Consider the following 25984-nt stretch of genomic DNA (forward strand, 5'->3'; position numbering starts at 1 on the left):
GTGCTCTTTCCTGCCAAGGCAGGGGGTCGGACTAGATGATCTACCTAGGTCCCTTCCGACTCTAGCTACTATGAAACTATGAAACTATTACAAACAACTGCACAATATTCACATAGGAGGAAAGGAGGCAACTGAGGTAATCCATGCAAACCTGGGCTGGGGACAGAAAATACAAATCAACTGGTATAAGTGTTTGGAAACTGGTACAAACCTGGAACAGAATAGAAGTTCAGTGCACATATACCAGTATATATGCACTGGTCTAAGATAGACCTGGGTCAATGCAGTATCATAGAAAATGAGAGTTGGAAGGGACCTCAGGAAGTCATCTAGTCCAACCCCCTGCTCAAAGCAAAACCATCCCCAACTAAATCATCCCAGCCAAGGCTTTGTGTACCTGCGTCTTAAAAACCTCCAAGGATGGAGATTCCACAGCTCTTCTAGGTAACAGTGCTTTACTATCTTCCTGGAGAGAAAGTTTTTTCTAATATCTAACCTCAACTTGCCTTGCTGCAACTTGAGACCATTGCTCCTTGTTTTGTCATCTGCCACCACTGAGAGCAGTCTAGCTCCACACTTTTTGAACCCCACCATCAGGTAGTTGACAGCTGCTTTTAAATTCCCTCTCAGTCTTCTCTTCTCTAGACTAAACAAGCCAAGTTCCCTCAACCTTTCCTCGTAAGTCATGTGCCCCAGGCTCCTAACTGTTTTTTTGCCCTCTGCTGGACTCTCTCCAATTTGTCGACACCCTTTCTGTAGTGGGGGGTCTAGAACTGGACACAGTACTCCAGATGTGGCCTCACCAGTGCTGAAGAGAGGGGAATAATCACTTTCCTCAATCTGGTGGCAACATTCTTACTAATGGAGCCCAGTATGCCATTAGCCTTCTATGCAACAAGGGCACACTCACGTGTAGGGGGTGCACATTGGGTGTACGTGCACCACCTGAGAGGCAGCTTTCCCCACTTAGGCGATGGGCAGGGGGGAAGGTGAAGCACTGGTGCCCCCTCTCAGAGCACTAGCTGGGAAGTGGGGGTGCTAGGAGAAGCACCGCTGGCACTTCCATACACGTCCCTGGCCTTTTCGGGCATGCTGCTGGCACTTCTGGGTCAGCACAATTGGCTGCAGGGGACCAACACCCACCCCCGGTCACTGACACCAGTCACCCTTGGGCACACTGTTGGCTTATATTCAGATTACCATCCACTATAACACCAAGGCCCTTTTCTGCAGAGCTGCTGCTTAGCCAATCAGTCCTTAGTCTCACTGGTGCATGGGATTCTTCTGTACTAAGTGCAGGACTTTGCACTTGTCATTGTTGAACCTCATGAGATTCCTTTTGGCCCAAACCTCCAATTTGTCTAGGTCACTCTGAATCCTAGACCTACTCTCCTGTGTATCTACTACTCTCCTGAACTTGGTGTCATCTGCAAACTTGCTGATGGGGCACTCTATCCAATCTTCCAGGTTGTTCATGAAGACATTGAACAAAACCAGCCCCAGGATTGACCCCTGGGGCACTCCACTTGATACTGACTGCCAACTAGATGTTGAGACATTGACGACTACTCTCTGAACCCAATGATCCAGCCAGTTTTCTATTCAACTTACAATCTATTCATCCAACCTATACTTCCTTAGCTTGCCTGTGAGAATGTTGAGGGAAACCGTATCAAAAGCCTTGCTAAAGTCAAGGTAGATCACAATATAGATAAGATATGCTTTCCTCATATCCACAGAGTCAGTCATCTCACCATAGAAGGCAATCAGGTTGGCCAGGAATGACTTTCCTCTGGTGAATACATGCTGACTGTTCCTAATCACTTTCTTCTCCTCCAAGTGCTTAGAAATGGATTCCTTGAGAACCTACTTCACTTTTTTTCCAGGGACTGAGGTGAGGCTGACTGGTCTGTAGTTCCCTCAATCCTCCTTCTTGCCTTTCTTAAAGATGGGGACTATATCTGCCTTTTTTCATCTAGCAAATCATCCAGGACTTTTCCCAATCACTATAAGTGTTCAAAGATGATGGCCAGTGGCTCTGCAATCACATTGGCCAACTGCCTCAGCATGTTCTGGTTCATTCCATCCAACCCCATGGACTTGTATATCTTGGAGCTTTTCTAAATAGTCCCCTAACCTGTTTTTTTGCCACTGTTGGCTGCTTACCTCCTCTCCAAAGTGTGTTGGCAGGTGCAGTAGTCTGGGAGCTGAACTTGCCTGTGAAAACTGAGATAAAAATGGCATTGAGTACTTCAGTCTTTTCTGCATCATCGTTCACTAGGTTGCCTTCTCCCTTCAGTAAGACTCACACTTTTCCTCATCTTCTTCTTGTTCCTGACATATTTGGAGAAACCCTTCTTGTTACCCTTTATGTCCCTTGCTAGCTGCAATTCCAATTGCACTTTGACCTTCCTGATTTCATCCTTGCATGCCCAAGCAATACTCCTATATTCTTCCCTAGTTGTTTGTCCAAATTTCCACTTCTTGTAAGCTTCCTTTTTTTTTTAGCTCACTGAAGAGTTCCCTGCCAAGCCAGACTTAACTGATTTATGTTAAACTGGTCTATTGAACTTCAGTACCAGATCCCGTTCTGAATCAATTCAGTCACAGTTCCCCCAGCATCCCAAGATCCTCTGCAGGCCCCCACTAATCCCCTATCGAAAGAAGGGCATGGGCACGCCTCCACCCACTCTTGTCTTCTCTGCCCAAGCTGAGATGGTTCCACCCCCAGGTTGTCAAAGAGCAGAGGCAGCAAAGCATATGTTCCATAAAGAAATTGGGTCACATTACTTAAAAAAGTTAGCAGGCTTCCCTGTCTCCTGTTACAGTAGTGGCCAAAACCTGCCAGAGCATCAGTATACATATGTAATTAGGCATTGTGTATTTATGTATAGTTGTCAGGACCCCTGGGATTTTAACCCCGGTCTATGGCAGCCATAGGTAGAGGACCAGGCTGCAGTGGCACCAACAGGGGATCAGGTGACTTGGGAGAACCAATACAAGTTACAAGCCCTGATGGGGGACTATAAAACCCTTTCCATTCCTGCACTGTATTGTCTTTGCAACCATACTCCCTTGTCCCTGTAACCATACTCCCAAGTATCTGTGCTGTGAACTTCCTTGCTTGACTTCTGTACTCCTGCTCCTGTCTTTGGACCTCCCAGCTCTGAACCCCTGAATCACTCTTGTCTCACCCCTGCTTTGGACTCTCCTGTTCTGTCTCCAAACTTGCTCCAGGTTTGTTCCTTCCTTGGACCACAGTACATTGCTCCTGTTTATCCTTTCCTGAGTATTGGATTTTCTGGCTCCTGGTCTCTGGCTTGGCCTTGATCATAGACCCGCTTGACCTCTGATATGATACATCAGATTCAGACTGACAACCAATATTGTGACCCTCTGCTTTGGTTTCTGAACTTATGGTATTGTTGACCGTCGGCTTCTGAGCCCTGACACCCACATCCTGGTTATACTCATGACAAGAATTAGTAAATATGTTTGCTTGGGGTATGACCAAGTTTCTGATACTTCCTCATATTCTTAATGTATTTTACAGAGCAAAGTCAACAATTCCTGAAGATTTACTCAGAAGGTATTATTTTAATTAAACATTAAATTTCATCCTATAGCTTGAAAAATCTAATGATTTAATTTAAAAGAAAAGTGTTTTTTTTCTGGTTCAGAGCCCCCTAGCATCTGAAGGCAACTCCAAGGACAAGTTCGTTCTATAAGGTTCTCTGGTTTTAATCTGTTCTAACTCAGAAACCTGTCTTTGCTTCCCAAGCCCTTGTCTACATCTTTGCTTTCAGCTCTATGTTCAAGAACTTCTCATGTCCTATGTCCTTCTAAACTTAAACATTTTACCTACATGTATTCAAGCACTCATACAATCAACTGTCATATCACACACCTCCTACCACATTAAGATTCTCTTCATTCTCACACATTCAGTCTCTTATGCTACCTATTTTACTCCAAAATGCTCTACTACTCATGCTGAAAATACACCTCTTTATGTTGTATATGGCAGTATGACTTTATAGCTGGGGACCTACTCAATTCACAATTTTGCAGTGGGAGCCAGCAGACCTCATGGTCGCTGTGGTCTGTTCTCACAGCCCACAAGAGGGGTTGGGGAAGAATTGCTGGTGTGAAGGGAAACAGCCAAAATGGCAGCTACCCCTCCCTGCTACTGATTGGCTGAAAGGACTGCCTGTCACATGGCCCCACCTGTCTGCGAATCAGTGGTGAGGGGTGGGGATGCATAATGGACAGCTCTCTTGGCCAATCAATGATGAGGGGCAGAGCCACTGGGCCCTTTTGGCCAATCAGAGGTGTGCAGGGTGGATCTGCTGCGATGAGCCCGTAAAAATGGCAGCCAGCTTCATGATTATAATTTCATAGTTTCATAGATGTTAGGGTCAGAAGGGACCTATTAGATCATCGAGTCCGACTCCCTGCCCTGGGCAGGAATGAGTGCTGGGGTCAGGTGAGCCCAGCCAGGTATCTGTCCAACCTACTTTTAAACACCTCCAAGGAAGGGGACAGCACCACCTCCCTTGCAAGCTTATTCCATATTTTGGCAACCCTCACTGTAAAGAATTTTTTCCTGATGTCCTATCTGAATTTGCTGTCTTCCAGTTTGTGGCCATTATTTCTAGTTACCCTGACAGGCACCCTGGTAAACGCTGTATCTCCTATTTCTTGCTGCCCCTTCCCCCGATGAGTTTGGAGGGGGCCACGAGATCACCTCTCAGTCTCCTCTTGTGGAAGCTGAAGAGGTTTAGATCTCCCAATCGGTCTATGGTTTTTTCCATAGGCCTTTGACCAGATGAGTGGTCCTCCTCTGGACCCTCTCCAGGCCATCCAGATCCCTACCGAAGTGCGGCATCCAAAACTGGATGCAGTACTCCAGCTGCGGGCTAACCAATGCCGCATAGAGGGGAAAATGCCGCATAGATTGGCCTGCGAAACTGACCACCTACTTCCTTGAGTTTGAGTATTTATAGCACTCTGGGTCCTACCCATACCAAATACCTATGCCAATGCCTTCTGCTCAGGTAGATGTACTTCCTGGTAAGCTCAACCATTAGCGTTGCTTATCTACACTGAAAATTTAAAAACAATGACAGACTGTGCCTTTGAAACAGGTAGTTTTATTTATCAAACCTGAAACATAGGACATCGAAATTTACTCAGACATTTCCTTTCAATCCTGCCACACCCTGTTTAACAAGTATCCCAGCAACTCATTTCTCTCCAAAGGGCTTAAGCTGGAATCAAAGTCCTATTCTAGCAATCGACATGCTTCAGCCAACACACTTCTGTATACCTGTAGTTCCTTCTGGTTGCCAGCCACCTTAAAGCATCATATAAAAATAAAAATTAAATAAAAACCTCATAAAAACTAACACTCCAGGTAACAGGTATAAGAGCATAATATTATAGATAAAGTCAGATGAAAGCCTGCAACCTAATACCCATTCACAATGAAGGAGTTTTGATTTGCATTTGAACTCTGAAGTAAAAGTCTATAATTATTTAATATAGAAGGGCAAAACATGCCATGATAGGAAAGAGGAAACAAACTGTATTAAAGAAATGTCTGACAAAATATTAACAGAGCAGATACTGCAGTCATTAGTAAAGTGTTATACTTCTCTGTATGCAGTAGCAAACATGATTTTTAGTGATTAGCAGGAAGTACTTAATAGGATTGTATAGACAAGGATACTCACCGGCAAAGACGTAAAATTATTTTTTTACTTCTAAACTCAGTGAATTTTTGACCTTCTGGATCAAATTTTAAATGAATCCATTATGGAGATTACTTTTTATAAAACAAGATGACTGTCATTCATCTTTCATTAACAACCTCTGTTAAGAGTAAGAGCTTTCAGGAAAAACTCCAGAGGGAGGAGGCACAATAACAATGAGGGTGGCAGGAGATATTGTCATGAATATAATCTCACAAGTCTCTTTTGTTAAATCAGTCATGCTTCATCACCACTTAGAAGTCAAGGATTGGAGGATTAAGGATAAAGAAAGAATACTCTGATGCCTATTTATGATTAAAAACATATTTATGTAGTGATTTCAACATTTTTTTCTTTCTTCCCCCTACTCCCCAACAGGAGTCTGTTGTATAACTTCCACTAAATAACATGTTGTTGATTCTCCTTCATATTTCTTGACTGGAATTTCCCTTCAGCTAAGAATATTTGTGGAAGACTATTTGAAGCTTACTTCAATTTCTGCACCAAATGGCACATATACATTAATGGTGAAAACCACACCTCCCAAGAGTCAGTTAGAATACTATTATTGCCTTCCATGGACACAGGAATTCACCTTATGAAGGTGTTCAAACTGGGAATTTTTAAAGATAAAATAGTTGAAAAGATTCAACCTTTTAATTCCTCCAGCTCTAATGGACATTTAGGTGCTAATAGAAGTTCGGTGGGAAATTTTATCAACATTTTTTATAATCTTCTGATTTTCTATAATCTCATTGGTTTACAGAACCAACACTTTTGTCTATAGGCTCCCATTAATGTTCAGAGGTGGAGGGAAAAAGCAAGTTCTGATTAAAAGCCTCCTTGTTTTCATCCAGACTGAAAGCTTAGCATGTTGCAGAAAAATTGCAAATGATACTGATATATTTTAGATTTTACGGGTTGGGATACATAGTGTCAGGCCATGTGTGCAGCAGCAAGGGGAGGCAGATTTGAGCTAGAATTCATCTAGCTAGCTTGCATAATGGTAGTAACAAAGAGGCAATGGAATAGGCTGTACAAACCCTCCTGGGGTGCCAGGAAGGTACTCAGGAGCTTGAACTCTGTGCTGCTGCATTTTCATTGTCATCTTCACTTATTTAGATGAAAACCATCTTGGGTGTACTTACCTGTGGTGCAGTCCCTCCTCCTGCAGACATTTTTCTGTGTTAACATAATCTGTGTGCTACCATGTTAACTTTAATTTCTTTCTAGCCTGCCATTTTGCCTCTACTATCAATACCTTGCTGATATGCTTATGTGATTTTGAAACTGAAATGCATTAGTTTAGTTACCAACACTGTAAAAGGTTGCTACTCTGTCAAGAAAAATACTTGATATGTACATTGTGCCTTTCAAATGAGAACTTCAGAACATTTTACAAACAATAAGATTTTACAGCCCTCCAAGCTATGTACTGCACCCATCTACTAGAAGGGACACTGAAAGGTGATGTGATTTGTCTTATGTCACATGATGAACTAATGCAACAGTAGAATTAGAACTGATGAATCCTTATTCCTAGGCCCACAGCATTAGCCAGTAGCTTATACTTCCTTCACCCTGAGACCTGGTAAGTCTTGCCTAATATCAGGTTGCATTGATAAGTACTAACATTAGAGAGCTATATAAGTTGCAGGGTAGTTAAACGATTGCTAAATAATTAAGAAAAATAGTTTCTCCTTCATTTGTATTCATTTTTTCTTTCTGTGGTACTACATACTGTGTCTGATATGCCATGCATTAATAATGGTTCCAGTTGCATTTAATAGTATTTTATAAACTCAGTGATAAATTATAGAGGACTCAAGCACCAGAATGGCTTTCTATAAGTACCCTCTACATACTAACAGAATACCCCAAACCAAAATCCTGTAGGGTTTTGCCTTTTTCATTCTCTAAGAATAATAGTGAGTTTGGCTCAGAAACTATCTTGGCCCAACTGGAGGTATTGGCATAAGATATCTCTCAGATGGTCATTATTCTCCGTAAGATGCTGTGTTAGTGTTTAATTAATATTGAACTGAAATTACAAGCCCAGGAAAATGCATTTAACTTCTATTTAAATGTCAAATAAATTCCTTGTAATCAATATTATTACAACAAATGCTTGTTTCTTCCAAAACTGATGGTGTTAAATGCTATTTTTAAAACCCATGCAGTAAACTGCAAAAAGTAAAAAAGTATTAACAACAAAACTATGGGTTTAAGAGATGCAATAAGCTTATCATCTGTAAACACCTGTATTTCAGTCACAAGTAGAAATGAGTTTGGTAGTCTCTCAAGCTAGTGCCTAATTCCTAGTCATTGGTTCATATCAAAAAGCCACCAGGCAAGAGGATGTGATGTGCAGTACCTGTTTGGAAGTGGCTCAGGCTTGGAATAGGATGAGGGTTGATGTTGGAATAGAAAAACATTTGCAGAGCTGCATCAAAATGTTTGCACCACAATTATTCATGCTGTGTCTGACTCTCTCCACACACATGTGAACCTAATTTTGCAGGTATTGCAGATATGCAGCTCCCGCTGAATGAGAAGGACTTCCATGCAACCAGTAGCTTTATAATTAGGTAATAAAAAGTACCACTTTTTTCCCCTTCAAATTTTAAGTAAGGCAGTTATTGAAAAAAGCAGACTTGGTCTTTGGTCCAATAAAGCTAACACACCTAAAACAGGACGTAAGTGGAATAGAGGTATTCATGAGACCCTGCTCAAATGTTGCATAACTCTTTATAGGGGTCTAAAATCACTGGATCCTTCTCTAGGTCCCTGAGTAATGACCCTGAGCATGCTCAAAACTAACTTAGTAGATGCAGGAGGAGGTTGGCAAGGCATGTTTGAGAGTGGTATTCCTGGGAGTGCTGTGGATGTGGTATAGAAATACTCTGACGACTCCTACATATGTGCACAGAGCCTGCTCTGATGCACTGGTAATCTAGCACATCAGAGCAGACTCGATTAATTGAGTCTGCTGGAGCACGGAAATTGACACACTTCGGCAGTCTTCCAAGTCATGTGTATCAGTGTCGTGGTGTGTCTCCGCGCTGAAAAAATGATGGTGGGGTGCTTTGAAATAAAACATGATGAATGAGCATGGAGATACTCAGTGTGGGGAAGCTCAGTGATGCTGATACATGTGACAAGTGGATGCTTTTAATTAGCATGCCTCGCTAATTAAAGCTCCTGGAGCCATGTCCCACAGCACGTGTAAAAATTCCCTGAAGTATTCTTGCAGTATGTCTACTACACAGAACTGGACTCTTCATAAAACAAAGTGGGGCCTGCTTTCTTTTTAAGACTGAGCCAAATATTGAGGTGGTTGTTTTGTCCACCTTGTATATACAGTCTAGTATTTAGAGCATTCACCAAGGAAATGCAATACCCTTTTAAGTCTGAGGGGGTTCAAAACCATGTTGCCCACAAAGGATCCCTATATATCAGATGACAGATTAGTTTGGGTAGAGTTTAATTTTTACTACAGCCCTGCCGAAACTGATTCAAGATTCATTGGCCCAGAGAGAACAATGATCAAAAGGAAGCAATATTCCATGTCAGTGATTCTCAACTTTTTTTAAGATAGAAGTCACCCCTTGTTAGACTGAAGGCACCCTCAGAAAATGCCAGCTGCTAGCTTTCACTGGTTTAACTGACTATGGAAAAACAGCAGAGCAATTCTTCCATTGCAAAGAACAGAGAAAGGCCACAACAGGTTTGATTGGTTTTGATACCCTGGATTCCTATTTGAAATCTCTGCATTTATCTTGTAAATCATATGCAAGTGTTTGCACACCTAACAGTGCTAATATTACATAGCATGCCATGGCACATGTAAAAGGATCTCATGGCACCCTGGCTGAGTATTGCTGTTTTATAGCCTAGTATTTAGGACTCTCATCTGAGCATGAGGAATCATAGAATCATAGGAAGTTAGGGTTGGAAGGGACCTCAGGAGGTCATCTAGTCCACCCCGCTGTCAAAGCAGGACCAGCCCCAACTAGATCATTCCAGCCAGGGCTTTGTTGAGCCAGGCCTTAAAAACCTTCAAGGGTAGAGATACCACCCCATCTAGGTAACTTCTTCCAGTGCTTTACCACCCTCCTAGTGAGAGAGTTTTTCCTAATATCTAACCTAAACCTTCTTTGTTGAAACTTGAGACCATTGATCCTTGTCCTGTCAATGTCACCATTAAGAACAGTTTAGTTCCACCCTCTTTCAAACCACCCTTCAGGTAGTCAAATTCCCTCTCAGTCTTCTCTTCTCCTGACTAAATATACCCAGTTCCCTCAGCCTCTCCTTCTAAATCATCTCCCCCAGACCCCTCACCATTTTTGTTGCCCTCCGTTAGACTTTCTCCAACTTGTCCACATATTTTCTGTAGAGGGGCCCCCAAAACTGAACATAGTACTCCAGATGTGGCCTCACCAGTGTAGAATAGAGTGGAATAATTATGTCCCTCAATCTGCTGGCAATGCTCCTACTCATGCAGCCCTGGATGCTGTTAGTCTTCTTGACAACAGGGCACATTGCTGACTCACATCCAGGTTACTGTCCACTGTAACCTCCAGGTACTTTTCTTTCGAGAGCTGCTTAACCAGTCTCCAGGCTGTAGTGGTGCATGGGATTCTTCCATCTTAAGTGCAGGAGTTTTGCATTTGTCCTTATTGGACCTCATGATATTTCTTTTGGTCCATGGCTATAGTTGCTGCTTAAGGGACATCTTCTATACTTCTCTAGGACCTATTTAACATAAAAGACAGAAAAACTGTCCCCTAGCTGAGACCCCTGAATGTTATCTACTGTCACATTTAATCTTTTTCCTTTTCTTCACCTATGAATTTACCTTTTTTCTACAGTGCCACAATTTCAGGAGAAGAAACTCTGACCTCTGGTTCTCAAGTGGATGGAGGAGCCTATTTGTAGCCACATACAGGTGCCTCAGCTCTGGAGCAGAGTGGTATTCAGACATAACCCAGTGCTTAACATTTCTGATTGGCTGTCTTGAAATGGTTCCTTGCTTAACATGTAGAATTTTTCAGCTCCCTGGTCCAAGGTGATGACTCCTCATGTACTGTATAGGGGGCCTTATAACTTAACATAGGGATATGATTCTATTACAGGGACTGTGTGCCTAAAAAGTAGGTGTTGTACCCCAGCTTGTAGGCAACTAAGTCTTTTTTTAGATTTTTTGTCAATTTATTTCAGGTGACAATGCAATAGGTGTAAGGATTTTTAAATAAAAACAAAACAAGTGTGAGGTTCTAGCAAAATCTTCAAACAGTGGATCCTGGGCTTGGGTGGTTGCATGGTGTTGTCTTCCTAAGTTTCTAGCAGCAATATCACAATAAAGAAAAATAAAAATATATTCCAATCCATCAGTATTGGGTGTGTCTACATGAGATGTTTACTCTTGAGTTGACCAATTAGCTTCACAGTAAAGCATCACCATCTACGCATGCGGTATTATTAGGATGGAGTAAACTCATTAACACTGTCATAAGCTAGTACTGGCAGACACAAGTACTATCCTATAGTGGAGTTATTGACTCTGCTGCAATGCATGTGTAGATACTGACAGGGCTGGCTGGGGCATGAGGGTGCTCCAGTGTGGGGCTGCCTGCCAGCTAGCGCTGCACTGAAGCAAAGATGTGCCTCAGCCAGCCCCGCTGCAGCACGCTAAGCCAAGTCAGAGCAGCCTTGGGCTGGCAGGCTGACCCCTGGAGATCCCTGCCAGCTGGGGCTGCGCCACCCTGGCTTAACTTGCTGCATTCCCAGCTGCACATGTAAATGCAGCACCCAGGAGCCATAAACCCTGGTGTGAACTGCACTGGAGTTAATTTCAGCTGCATTAATTTATTCAGCTCTGTTAATTTCATATGTAGATACGTTCTGAGAATGGAAAATTGCATCCTAAAGGCTAACATTTTTCAGGATGGAGATAGTAAAAAACAACACACATGCATTTCTAACTAACTGAATGTCTTTTCATACAGTGATATCTTGTATTACATCAAGGCATTATTCCATATTGTGAACTAGTGAATGTCCAGCAACATTTCAGTATTAGAAGAAAAAATAATTTAAGATAAGCTTTTCCAAACTATGTAACAAAAGTCTGATGTAAACACTTTGAACTGAAAATATGAATCCTCAAGGACATGTTTAAATAGCAGACACTGGTAGACCTACAACTATAGGTGGAACCAGTTGTACCATCTGACACAAAATTTAACTAGCACTTATCATTAGACCTCAATGTGACAAATAATTTTAAAGGTTTTTGTTTGTTGATAAAATACAAATTGCCATTTCAAAACAAAACCTTTCTGAGTTATTTCCTCTTTGTAATGTTTGCATGTAGCTTTCATTTGACCTAAAAGAACATTTCAGGCGTTCATCCAGAGAACTGGTAGTTCACAGGGCAAGGTCAGGAAACAGAAGGTGGAGGAGGGAGGCAGAGCCCAGAGATCCCAGCCACCACAGCAGCAGGAACAAAGGAGGGAGTAGGAGACGGGGGAATCTCACCAGTTGTGTATTAAACCCTTGTGCCAGTTGGAGAGCACTCAATTAGCATACAATTTTATCCCTTTGTGAATCAGCCTGTAGGGGACACTAGTACACTCAAATTCGGTACACTTAAGGATGTATAAAAGAAGGCTCACTACTCATGTCCAATGATTAAATGGATTCGAGCTATCCAGCACATCCTACATTATTAAATATTTATATATTTCATACCTTTTGTCCCCAAAGATCTTTGAAAATAGGATGCAAATGTAATGATAGGAGTGGATTATAAAATCCTGAGTGTTTGCAATATATTCTGTTATTATCTATTGGTTTGGTAACGTTAACTTACAGAATCCATTCAGTGTATATAATAATATCCATAACTATTTAGCACTGATCTAACTGTTAGGAAATATAGTCTTCACATGCAGATTAAGAGACATCTAGCTAAATGCCTTTATTTAAGATAAATGATTGCTGTTCAAGAAACTATTCACTTTGATTCTTTATTTACATTAACAGGAATATTTCTCGGAACAATAACATTGTTTTTATTTATTATCAATAAAGGACTTTCCCTTTATTGTTTGGAAGGGTGTCTTGCATTAAGGTTAGCAGCAAAAAGAAGGGAGGCTCTTGTTGGAAATGAGTAAGAAAGGTGATCAGTTTTTCCTGGAGATCAATAAAAGGGCCTCCAGAACAATAACTGCATATACCTAAGTCACTTTTAGTATTATTTAACTTGAGAGCAAGAAATGGTACAATAGCATGAAAGACAAAAGATAGGATGATATGTGGTAAAGAACGCAGGGTGAAAAAGGATGACAAGTTGAAACAACAAAATTTTCTGTAGAATGGAAAATTCTCCTGCAAATATTGTTTGGAAATGTTGAAATGCTTCATTTTGACTTTTTAAATCACAACACAACATTTGAAGTGGGCTGGCCAGGGAGTGATGCTTGCTGAATGCTTGCAGTTTGCTAAACTGAATTTCAACAAAAAAATGAATTTTCCAACTGTCTTGTGGGAATTGTAGTTCTGGCCCTTATTCTCCCCCATGGGCCAGGCTCCTTCACTGGGCTAACTTTCCCATAATTCACCTAGAATTATGCAAATCCTATGATACACGTTGCAGAGGAAACACATTCTGGGAGACATGCTCCAGAATGAAAGATAAAGTGCTCTAGGGAGCCCAGCCCTGTAAAGCAGTCCACCATAGGTAACTGCACTTTAGTATTTTTTACTCGATTAACTCTAAATATTTTGGATTTAACACATGAAATATTTTGATTCAAACTGACTCAAGATAAAATATCCCAGTGGCTTTTCCCAATAGATTTTTTTCAGCAAATTGAATTTTTTTGTAAATTTAAATTCCAACATTGTACCAGAATATTAGTATTATGACAGCCCCTAAGAGTCCCAGTTCAAATAAAGTCCCTATTGTGCTAAATCCTGAACAAACACATGGTAAGAGGAATTCTCTGCTTCAAAAAAAATGCAGTCCAAAGGGGAAACAGAGTCAAAGAGAAATGTTGATGAAACAAGGCACATTGAGATGAAACCACTTGCTGAAGGTCACATAATGGGTCCACGGTAGAGATGGGACTAGGTGGCCTCCTGAGTTCTGATTTACAAGATCCCCTGATGGGGACTGGGTAGCAGGTGTGATTAAAGATACAGAACAAGCAGAAAGCCAGAACATCTATACCAGGGAGGAAGCAGAAAGGTTGTCTTGGTGGACTTCGTCTTTCTTTTTGAGACTGTTATTAAGGACTTTTTCTGAGATGGTGACAGTGATAGGGGTGGAGGTAATAAGTATAATAGGTGATATGATTGGGAACATGCAAGCCAGGAATCACATGGGGTTTATTGGAGAATTCATTCAGAGCTAACTGCCTGGTAAAAACATAACACTGAGAAAGTTTAAATTCTAACTGTGAGGAATTAAAATACAAATTTTGAGTGACAATGAAACTGTATTTAGCAATGTGAACGCTAAAAATAACACTACAGAAAACAAGGCAGGTATCATTTCCTAGCTAAGCAACTCTTAAGTTAGCATCTCCAGCTAGAAGTGGACCTTACTATATCATGAATTGTAAGGAAAATTAATTCATTTGGCATAAACACATTTATATAGCACTAGCTGAAATCAGTGGATAATTAATCATTTAATTCGCATTTAAGGACCGCCCCCCCCCACATGGCATCTCAAACTTCCAAATATCAGAACTTCATAGCTAGCTAGCAACACTCCTCATAACTGGAGTCCATCTGGAGATGTCTGCATTTCTACAGATACTGAAAAATTTAAAAGACGCCAAGTGATTTTTGGAGCAACCAGAGAAACATGGGAAAATTGGGTCTGTTACAACAGTGAGCTTTACTCTGAGTAGAAGAACAGAAGATCTCTCTCTAAAGTCTTTTATGCTTTACTTCAACTACTTGGCATTAATGAGCTGAGCAACTTTTAAAGAATGAGGTGACCCAGCATGCGATAGTCATGCAGTAATCCACTAGTCAAATAACTGACAAATGATCCTATTTATTTTACATGTTGCTCTGCCTTTAAAATTATTTCAGGGTTTTTGGGTTTGTTTTACAGTGAAATAACTGATGTGGTTTGTGCACTTGGTACATAATAAATGAAGAGCAATGCATATTTGCCTCCAATAATACCTGTGATACACTCCACAGTTTTTTCCCCCACCTCCAATAATGCACCTTAAGCCCCAGGCAATGATATGATGTCATAAAAGTAGCATGAGACACACGGATTTCTAATGCAAAATGCATGTCTCCTTGTTTGGTGCAAATAACACTTCTGCTGCTTGCCTTATGTAGAAGACATGAGGAGCCACTGCTTTCAATACTAGAAAAACATATGACAAAATTATTCAGACATGGCATTTCTACTGTCAGAAGGGAAGGTCAGAATTATTACTGAAATAAGAAGGGGATTTTTGAAAAAAGGGGTATTTAAAAACTGGACAGTTTTATATAAAATCAGAACATTCTGTACCAATGACCCTACATCGTATACACCCAAATACCAATCAATGACTATTCAGCCACAACAGCATTAAATTGTCCTCTTAGAAATCGTATTTACATTGGCCAGTTTTAAGCTTATTGGCAGATTTCAAATAAATTGGATGAGGCATATAAAAGCATAATTCTTTATATAAATATATTTAACTGTCATGAAAGAGTTTTTAAACTACTAACTATATAATATTCCCCCAGACATGTTAATAAACATAACTGACAATATTTACAAATGATTTCCTTCTCATTTTTATGACAGTTGGGGACCTAAATTATAGTGAACTACAGCAAAATTAAAAGATACCACCTAAGGAAAAACATCATTTCAATACATTTATAAACCTATTTTATTAATTGGTTCTGATGAATTAAAGTTTGCTAAAGAAAAACTGAATAGTATGTAGGGTGCAAATAAACATCTATAGTTTGATAAGATCTCTTGTCTGCATAACAACTACATTTCTTTAAAATGTTTCCAATCTTATTTGTGCTTGTATTTTTTAAAGTATTGCAACCCAACAACATCTAGCCTGGAATGGAAATAGCAACTGTTCTGTTTCCCTCTCCCACCCTATTCTACCAGATACTGTTTTGTTTAAACTGGCTCCTAAACAGTAGAGCACTGTACCATTAAAAACAAATCAAATCAAATTCATATTCCCACGGTGCTGTTAGTTTCCCTTATGCATGGCATCTCTGTAGATTAAAATCTCAGAATCTTAAAATAGATTCTATTCTGCAGAGCAAAGTTCTCAGTGGGAGATGAGGGAGAGGGGTCAGTCCAGGAGTCAAAAACACAACAGACAGAAAACACACTTGTGATCCTCAGCTTTGGATATCATCAGAATGAAGGAATAACCCCCCCCCCCAGAAACACATGGCACACAGAGAATACAGTATCACTTATTGCTTATAACCAAAGCAGCAATTAAACACCTTTCATCATTTCCTAAAATGCCTGTCTTTTTCAAGAAGTCAGAGACACACACACACAAAGACAAATCCTTTCTGAGCAGCAACGAAAACTTAATAACCTACCATTTTCTTTGCACTCTTCTGGAGGTTTAGCCTTTTTCGCAAGTCGTGGATCCAGCCATGATGTTGTCTTTGTGTTATGGCTGAAAAGAAAAGAGATCACTCTGAGCAGACACATACTGAAAGGAATCAAGTTTATTCCTTAAGAAAAAAGGGTTAGTCCAAAATTGCAATCGATACACTTAATTTGCTTACTGGTTCTAAGTAGCCCTGAAGGAGGTGTAAGAGTAATTGTGCAAGGCAGCTGTAAATTTGGCAACCTCAGCTCCCTGTCCTCAAAGCAGCTATTTTTATTAAAATCAACCAGAATGTTGCCAAGTTAACCTCATTGAAAATGCAGAACTCATCCAGAGCAAAAGGAATTTATTACAAATACAGTGGTCTCCCGTTGAACGAGTGCAGTCGACAGGATTCTGTACCATCCCTAGAATTTTCAGTTAGGATTATTTTCTTCTTAAACAGGTCCTTTTCATAAATACATGTTTGCTACTTCTTAACAGTCGTGCTGAAGCGGCAGAGCAGAAGTGGTGCAAATTACAGTGTGCTCCTGTGAAGTCTACATTTCCAAACCCAGTGATTAATGATACTTTGTTTAATAAACCATTATCTATTCCATATCTAATACTTTTACCAAGATAAGATAGATATTACACAGGCTAAGTGAATCATACAGCTGCGTTGTTATACTCAGAATAAATCTTTCAGGAATCGGCAATGAAATAGCCTTGAATTGGTACAAACTGTTTTCCAGGACAGTATTTTGCTAAATGAATAGATACTTACAACAGCTAATCAGAGTTAAAACAGGTTTTTTTTTAAATGTATGCCTTTTCTCCATCCATTTCAATTTGGGCCCAAATTTTAAAAAATACCAAGAGAGACAGGCTATAAAACAGGAAGGAGATGTGATCATCATTCCTAAATATTTGGAGGCACTTTTCTTCTAATAGTGACGTCCCCAATTTTCTCTAAGGAATGTTTTATTTATCTGACATATCTTATAAGGTGCTCATTTTGTGCAGTTTTATACAGTACCAAATTGTTCAGACTACTATGAATACATTATTTTCTATCTAATTTTAAAATGTACTTAAAAGTTTTGTTACAAATGCTTGTGTAAGGTCTACAAGGCCAGCCAGCCAGACAAAAATGAATATTTCGGTATTTAAATATGCTTTTTGATGGTGGTAGTAGATGACTTTCTCCCTCTACTCCAAAAGAAAGCCCATGGAGGATAAAAAGTCAAAGTTATGGTTTTATTTATACAAAAATTAGTAACAATAAAATCAATTGAACCCTAGGTCTTCTGCTCAAGACTGGCAGCAGCTGTAGTTAAAATTCTTCCTTGTGGACTTTTCTGCAGGGCATCTCTTCGCTACTATCAAGTGCTATGCCTCTCTCCAACTGAGCCCTGTTCCTAACAAGAGACTACCTTCTGCACCTTCCTACCCCCCAATACCATTCCCAAAGAGAAATTTGCCATACTGAGATCTTGGGCCATTTGCAGATGACACTTCTTAGCAGGTTTAAAATGGGTTAAATGCCTTTTGCACCACTTGAATGGCATTGCTATTTGCACATTTGGCGGCATATTACATGTTAATTCCAGCTACTGTAGCACATTCGGCGGCATAATACACCTTAAAGGGCTTTGGGATGCAGCAAATGACTTTGGGGAGCTGTGAAGTAAAACACCTCTGAGGAATTTTAGTTTCCTACCCTACAGCCGCAGAGGGAAGCACCGGGCTCCATGTGGCTCCGGAGCTGTGCCGACAGAACGTGCAGGCAGCCTGGTAGCAGACTGGGAAGGCAGGTTCCACAGAAGGAATAAATAAAAAAAGCAGCGAGCCTGATTACCCTGCTTCCAAACCCCTGCCTGCCTGCCTGCCTGAGCTGCACCCGCTATCTTCCAATGGCTAATCTTAAGGTGTGATCATGCAGACAAACCCAAACTAGCTTAGGTAATGATAGCAGTGTAGCACCAAATTCAGCACAGGCTGGCTTCTTCACTATATGCTCAGCTTGTTAGGCAGATTTTGTAGTATGCAGCGAGTCCCACCAGATGTAGTGGCTAGGGACAGGCATTCAAAAAGCCTGAGCCTGAATTGAACTGATTTGGAGGTGGATAGGCATTCTCTTTTCATTCCAGAAATGGAGCCACATGCCTACAGTGGCTCAGGATAGATGCCGGGGGGTGCTGGACCAGCCCTCCCTCCCTCATTCATAGATTTATAGATTCATAGATACTAGGGCCAAAAGGAACTTCAGCAGATCATAGAGTCCGACCCCCTACCTAGGACATAAAGTGTGCTGGGGTCTGATGACTCCAGCCAGATGCCTAGCCAGCCTTCTCTTAAAGAGTCCCAAGGTAGGGGAGAGTACCACCTCCCTTGGAAGCCCATTCCAAATTTTGGCCACCCTTACCAATGAAGAAGTTTTTCCTGATATCAAGCCTAAATCTGCTCTTTGTCAGTTTGTGACCATTGTTCCTTGTTACCCCAAGTGGTGCCCTGGTGAACAGAGCATCTCCGATCCCTTGTTGCATCCTCCTAATGAATTTGTAGGTGGCCACAAGATCACCTCTCAGCCTTCTCTTGCAGAGGCTGAAGAAGTCCAGGTTCCTCAGTTTCACCTCATAGGGCCTGTCCTGTAAGCCCCTAACCTTATGAGTGGCGCTCCTCTGGACCCTCTTGAGTCTATCAACATCCTTCTTGAAGTATGGTGCCCAAAACTGGACGCAGTACTCCAACTGCAGTCTGACCAATGCCGCACAGAGGGGAAGTATCACCTCCTTGGTTCTATTTGTCATGCATCTGCTGATGCATGATAAAGTACGGTTACCTTTGCTGATGGTTTTGTCACACTGATGACTCATGTTCATCCTGGAGTCCACTATGGCTCCAAGATCTCTTTCCACTTCTGTGCTGCTGAGAGAGTCACTTCCCAGCCTGGAAGTGTGTTGGATATTTTTGTGCTCTAGGTGCAGTACTCTGCACTTGTCCTTGTTGTACAGCATCCTATTGTGTACTGCCCACTTTTCTAACCTGTCCAGGTCTGCCTGCAATCATTCCCTACCCTCTGGAGTGTGCACTTCACCCCACAACTTAGTATCACCCACAAACGGACAGAGTACACTTCACACCCATATCCAAGTCACTAATGAAGATATTGAAGAGTACAGGTCCAAGGACCAAACCCTGCAGGACCCCACTACCTGCATTCTTCCAAGTCAATACCGACCCATATATTACTACTCTCCAGATGCGACTGCTAAGCCAATTTGCCACCCACCGGACCATTTAAACATCTATGTCACAGCCTCTTCATTCATTTATGAGAATGGGATGAGATACTGTATTGAAGACCCTGCTAAAATCCAAGAAAACAACATCCTGTATTCCTGTGTCTAAGCATTTTGTGACCCTGTCATAAAATGAAACCAGATCGGTCAAGCATAATCTACCTGCTATGAATCCATGCTGGTTTCCCTGTTGCATTATTTTTCCCACTGGACTCCCACATATATGATCCTTCATAATCTTTTCAAAGACCTATGTGGCATTGGTCAGGCCACAGTTGGAGTACTGTGTCCAGTTTTGGGTGCTGCACTTCAAGAGGGACATGGAGAATCTGGAGAGGGTTCAGAGGAGGGCCACTCACATGATTAATGACCTTCGTGAAAGACCCTGCGAGGGGAGGTTCAGAGATCTAGATCTCTTCAGCCTTCATAAGAGACGGCTGAGGGGAGACCTTGTAGTCGCCTATAAGTTTATCAAGGGAGGAGAACAGGGAGTTGGTGATACACTATTTACCAGAGAGCCCCAGGGAGTAACTAGGAGTAATGGGTGCAAACTAGTGGAGAGCAGATTTAGGTTAGACATTAGGAAGAAATTTTTTTACAGCAAGGGTGGCCAGAATCTGGAATGGGCTTCCAAGAGAGGTGGTACTATCACCTAACTTGGAAGTCTTCAAGAGGAGGCTTGATAGTCACCTGGCTAGGGTCGTCTGACCTCGGTCTTCTTTCCTGCCAGGGGCAGGGGGTCAGACACGATGATCCATTGTGGTCCCTTCCGACTCTACAGTCTATGAATCTATGACCTTTCCAAGGATGGAGGTAAGACTGACTGGCCTATAATTACTCGGCCAGGTCCTGCATGCAGAAACCTATGTGAATGGTTAGATTTGGCTGATTGCTCCTCCCAGCAGATGTCAGGGTATTCACCTAGGTATTCATGCCTCCCCTCACCTTCCACAGTGCTGAGCTGAGGGAGGGCGTGGCCAGGCTCCTGGCAGGACTCTCTGATTAGGGAGGGGTTCCCCCCTCCAGCAGCCCAGCATGGAGTTGATAACAGTGTTTCTCATCCCTAACTCAGTGTTTATCAGCCTGTTAAGAAAACAAAAGCTTCTCTCGTTCAAGCTCTACTTAACTTTTTCCAAGAAAGGAATGGAGGGACGTTACCAACTATCTGTTGATTAGCTCCAAAAAGGCCCTAAGCTGACACTGTGCTTTGTCCTGTCTGCCATAGCACGGACCATAGCCAGCATGTGGTATGCTAGCTAATGCTGAGAGGTGTCTGTGTAAGGCAGAGGGGAGGGGGAAAATCCCTGCTTCAGCAGGGAGTGGTGAGGGGGGGAATACGAGGAAGAGAGACAGATGCTCTGTACATGCAGTCTCTGCTGGAGCTACAGCCATGGAGCAGAGGGGAGGGGCCAGCCCAGTCAGCTCTCTGGAGCAGAGAGCCCTACCCAACCCAGAGAGCGTGCTGGGATGTTGAGGGACTCTGATTTAACTTAAACCAGGAAGGGGTCTGGGACAGACATTGCATAAACTGGTTTGACCCAAATAAGTTAAGTCTGATACTACATTGAACCAGGTTTATCTCAAACAGGTTTCAGCCATTTTCAAACTGGTTTATGTGCACTGCACATCTGTTCTGTTACAGGTTTAAACCAATTTCTGATCACTGAAACTGGTTTATGTGTAATGTCTGTTCCTAGCCAGTGAGTTCCACCTGCTGCAACACGTCATCAGGAACTGAACAGGACTTTCCTAATGGGAAAGGTGATAGCATGGGGCTTTCCATTTTAAAAGGTAGATCTCAAAGCACTTTTCAAAAGAAAATAGTTGTCATTATTCCTGCTTTATGGAGGGTAAGACTGAAGCACAGCACTGAAATGACTGTCCAAGGTCACCCATTATGCTACATGACTTCAGAGTGGAGCAAGCTAAGAGCGTTCTATTATGTATGCAAATCTATATGATCATTTTAAATATAAACCTAAGCCAGTACTGACAGTAGATGCCTAAAATGGGCCAAAGTTAGACACCTAAGATTGAAAACTAGGCCCAATAATACAATTAAAAATTGTGGACTAGTTGAATCCCTTCTTTAAGGCTGATGTTTAAGCAAAATGAAGCTTACAGTAAAATACTGTTCTGACATAAATGTGACTTGCAAAGGTCCTCTGGCTTTGAACACTGTTGCCAGACCAAACAGAATAAACATAACAAAATAAATTTCAAAAGGTCAACATCTATTCAGGTGGAAAATAACCCAGTGAGACATGGATGGTGCTGCTGAGGGCTGAAGGGGAAAAAAAATCTTCCATTCTGCAGCAAGGAGACATACACCTGAGAGTGAGAAGGACATGTCACAGAAATTAACCTCCTGTCCTCTTTTCTCATCCCTTCCAGCCAGCTTCTCACTGCTCAACTCCACAGAGTGACTTGGTATAAACCGTTTTTTCTACACAACATTAACCATGTCAAATTAATGAAGCTGCAAACTGGTTCTCAAAGATGACTTCTCTGCCTTCTTCCTTTTTGTCATATTATGTTCCTCCTTCACAACTGCTTTTCTGCCATCTCATGCCTTATGAATCATCTTTGTTTCCTCTTTCAGTGGCACTGTAAGCTCTGCACAGGGGCTGGATTCTTTGCCTACTGAATTCACCAGGAAGACTGCCCTAGCTTCAGAGGAGGTAAAATGGCAAGCGACAGTCCCTTACTGTGTCTAGGTTGCAGTGTATACCAAGAGAAACTTTCCTGAGATATCAGCATCATCATTATATAACATTTGATTCTTGGTACCATACTATCTTACCAACCAGCTACACAACCCATGGGAACTTGTAGATGTATGGCAGAAGCAGCTTCCTTTCTGCCTCCTTTTATACAGTCCAACAAAAAAGAAAATATTAAAAACACATCTTGAGTGGAGACAATTTACTCATCCTCTACTAGCACACTGTGGAATCTGCATGTATAAGGATTTCTCAAGTCCCCCTCATAAGACCTCTCTGGCTTGAGATACTTTCAACTTCTCTCAGTGCTCAGCTTTCAGGTGCCAGGTTTGTGAGCAGAGGCCTCTCTTCCTGGCCATAGAACTATTATGATTATTATTGGCTATAAGTTTTTTTATGCTAGCATGGGAGGTCCTGTTCATGTTAGTGGCCTGTTATAAAAATATTAGTCAATTGCCTGTTAAGAATGATAGTGGCGGGGGGGAAGGAGGGAGGGTTGCTCCACCGTCCTCTCTATCTCCATCCACCAGCAGCCCATACCTCCGCCGCCTCCAGCACCACTGACCTCGCCTCCCCCCCCACCGGCTCTGCTCCTTGGAGGCAGCAGAGTACTGCCATGACAGCAGGGATGGAGCCAGGGGGGGAGAGGCCAGCAGTGCTGGCCTCACCCCCTGGCTCCATCCCTTCCATCCCCACCATCATGGTGGTGCTCCGCCACCTCCAAGGAGCAAGGCCGGGGGGTGGGGCGAAGCCAGCACCACTCTGCCCCCTTTGTCATGGTGGCATGCCACACTGATGGGCTGTTTCACTAACCAATCAGAGTGCTCCAAGAGCACTATGGACAGGCAGAAAAATGGACTAAACCCTTTATTACATAAGAATGTTAAAGTAGCAGCTAGGGCCCCACACCTTGCTCTCCTCCCATTGTATTAAATACTAACAGAGTTCTTCCCCAGTTTGCATATAGATATGGCAGACAGGGGTAGGAGGAGAAACAAGCACAATGAACTGAAGTGACTTGCCTGAGGTCTTCCTGCAGCCAGTGGCAGAGCTGGGAATAGGATCCGGTCTCCTGAGTCCCTCTCCACTACACTGTACTATGCCTCTTAGGGCTGTGGTATGCTTAGGTTTTTATAAAAACACACAGGAAAACATGATCCTGCTCCAAAACAGTTTATAATATAATTAAAAAGGCAAGACTTAAGTGACATAACAAAGAATGAAGGGAGAAAGCGAGGGGAAGAGTATTAAAGTAATATAAGTAACAACATGTCTCTCAATAAATTACTACATAAGGCCGTACACATACTAATGCTCCTGAATCATTAAAAATGTTTTAAATGTCACCCAAACTAGTAATCATGGATCTATTGGTTTCTTGAAGGTATCATAAAAACACACCATGTCAGAGAGATGTTCTGGTTGAAATTAGTCCAGATGCAAATTAAAGGAATTTGGGGGAGGGGAGAATGCACAGACCTGTGATAAAGACTGAGTGAAAGAGGTAAGGAGATTCAGCCAAAACCCTTCATATATCAATAATGCAAATAATGGCTAGGTTATTCAGGAAAGAACCACACCTCATTATCAGAAGGCATGATCAGAAAGTCCACCCTAAACATTTTTCCATGAGCTTCATTACAATGTATGGTGATTAAAATGCTGTACCTCTGGTACTAACAGCAAGATTTCTCTTTGAAATCAGGTATAGTCTCAAACCAGAAGCCAATGAAACACTTTAGTGTGGAAGATGCCTTAGGCTTTAACACTCTGTTCCTGGACTGTGGCAGTACTGAAAGGTTTTTTAATTCACCCTGATTTGTTTACTAATTTGCGAGGTAGAAATTATAAACAGACCTGAAGTCTACTGGAATTTTGTTGAGTAAATGTCTAAAATACAAAATTCCAGAGGCTCAGCTTCCTGAAGGAGATAAAAATCAATATAATAATCATTACTGTGTTAAATGAAGTCACCTTTACCATATATTTGTAGACTATGGAAATGTTTTAGTATATAATACAATTCCACTATATCATATAACATACAAAATGGTAATCTTGCATGAACAATTTTTTTGGGTGAAAGACAGATTAGCGTGTTACTCAGAATAAACCTAAGTTTTTGTGGATCTGGGTTCATTTCTCTGCTCTGCTACACACATTCTGTGGGATCTTGATTAAATCACTTGAGAATCTGGGTCCCTATTCTCCATCACCTCCAAATGAGTTAGGCAGCTCATCACTTTTGGAAAGCCCACTAGGCACTTATTTGCAACTTTAGACATCTAAGAAGCTTACAAAATCTGCCCCTTAATAGTTATCAGAGAAGGTTTTTTTTGCTTCTGTCATTATGTAGAAGATTACATTATTTTAGTGTAGGTTTTGTTTGATGAAGTAAAATTAGCAATCTGTCAGGTTAAAACACTGACAGATTAAGTCTCTTGTATTAACAGAGACTTCAGACAATCGTTTGAAACATTTTTGAAAAGAATAAGGGAAGTAGTTACCTACAGTAATTGTCTCTAATGGCTCTTGAAAACACTGCAAACCTATTGTTGCTCTTGCCAGCTATATAATTTGTGTGTTATTGTGGAATGCATTATAACATGGTTATTTGCCAGTATACAATTTCAGTGTAGTTGGGAGACAGCTCATATGGGATTACTTGGGTTTTTAAGGTACTGTATTGCATTGCAATTTAAAATATTCAGGAAAAAGGATATGAGGCATTCAAAAATTGAATATAGGTTATCTATCTTTCTCAAATATTGCCTCTTTTTAGTTTCTCAAATGAGCTCCAGATATGTAGTGATCTATATGATTTAACAATGATGTTGCATAATTTAATTAAGATATGGGGTAGGGTACAGTGACACAAGACACAAATAACAATTTTATAGTTTGCCCTTGTTGTGGGAGGAGCAAATTGCACACATCATACATTCAATTCACTGACACAGTGTAGTTACATGTTATTTAATTATAAGTAGGAAAATAGAAACCTACTGATTGTGAAATGTGTAATGTTAACTCAAACCTTTGGGGAAGAAGGCTACGTTCCAACAGAAACTCTGCATTGTGGGGACAGGAGGGACTTTTGTAGGAAGAAAGTCTAGGAATAAAAAAGAAAGGAAAGATAACTAGATGTCAGACTGTAGTCTGTTTTGGGGGATGAGAGGAAGCTGATATAGATAATAAAGACAGCTACTGGATGAAGAAGGAGAAAAATACATCACTAGCACAAACTAAGAGAAACCTTAAGCAGCAAAGAAGGAAGGAATAAAAAGAGCAGAAAAAAACCCAAACCAAACAAAAAAAAGGGAAAAAATAAATCCAAACAACAACAGCAAACCCCTCAAACCTCTCCAAACAAAACCCTTCCTTAAAACCAAACAAAATATTTCAACAAAATATTTCCCCAAGAAATTTTCCAGGAGACAGTGGCAATACTGATACAGACAGACCTATTTCACAGCCAGAAGGGGAGCCTTGTCCAATGTGCATTTTAAAGTGACACAAAAAGGGGGTACAAGGAGAGGTCCTAAGGAGGCTTTTATCATTATTCGTAGCAGCAGAAATGACTGTGCAACACACTG

At 41.4% G+C, this 25984-nt stretch overlaps 1 protein-coding gene across 12 annotated transcripts in view; it reads right to left on the reverse strand.

Moving 5' to 3' along the window:
- The window catches only part of MAGI2 (membrane associated guanylate kinase, WW and PDZ domain containing 2), a 1214455-nt gene that overhangs the window by 362244 nt on the left and 826227 nt on the right, over positions 1-25984 (reverse strand). For all 12 annotated transcript variants that reach the window (XM_019543630.1, XM_019543629.1, XM_019543624.1 and 9 more), the window contains one exon: positions 16368-16447. In XM_019543630.1, the coding sequence (XP_019399175.1) occupies positions 16368-16447 (80 nt within the window). The remainder of the gene's footprint in view (positions 1-16367; positions 16448-25984) is intronic.

This window comes from Crocodylus porosus, unplaced genomic scaffold, assembly GCF_001723895.1.
Source record: "Crocodylus porosus isolate Cpor-Errol unplaced genomic scaffold, CroPor_comp1, whole genome shotgun sequence".
NCBI classification, from domain to species: domain Eukaryota; kingdom Metazoa; phylum Chordata; order Crocodylia; family Crocodylidae; genus Crocodylus; species Crocodylus porosus.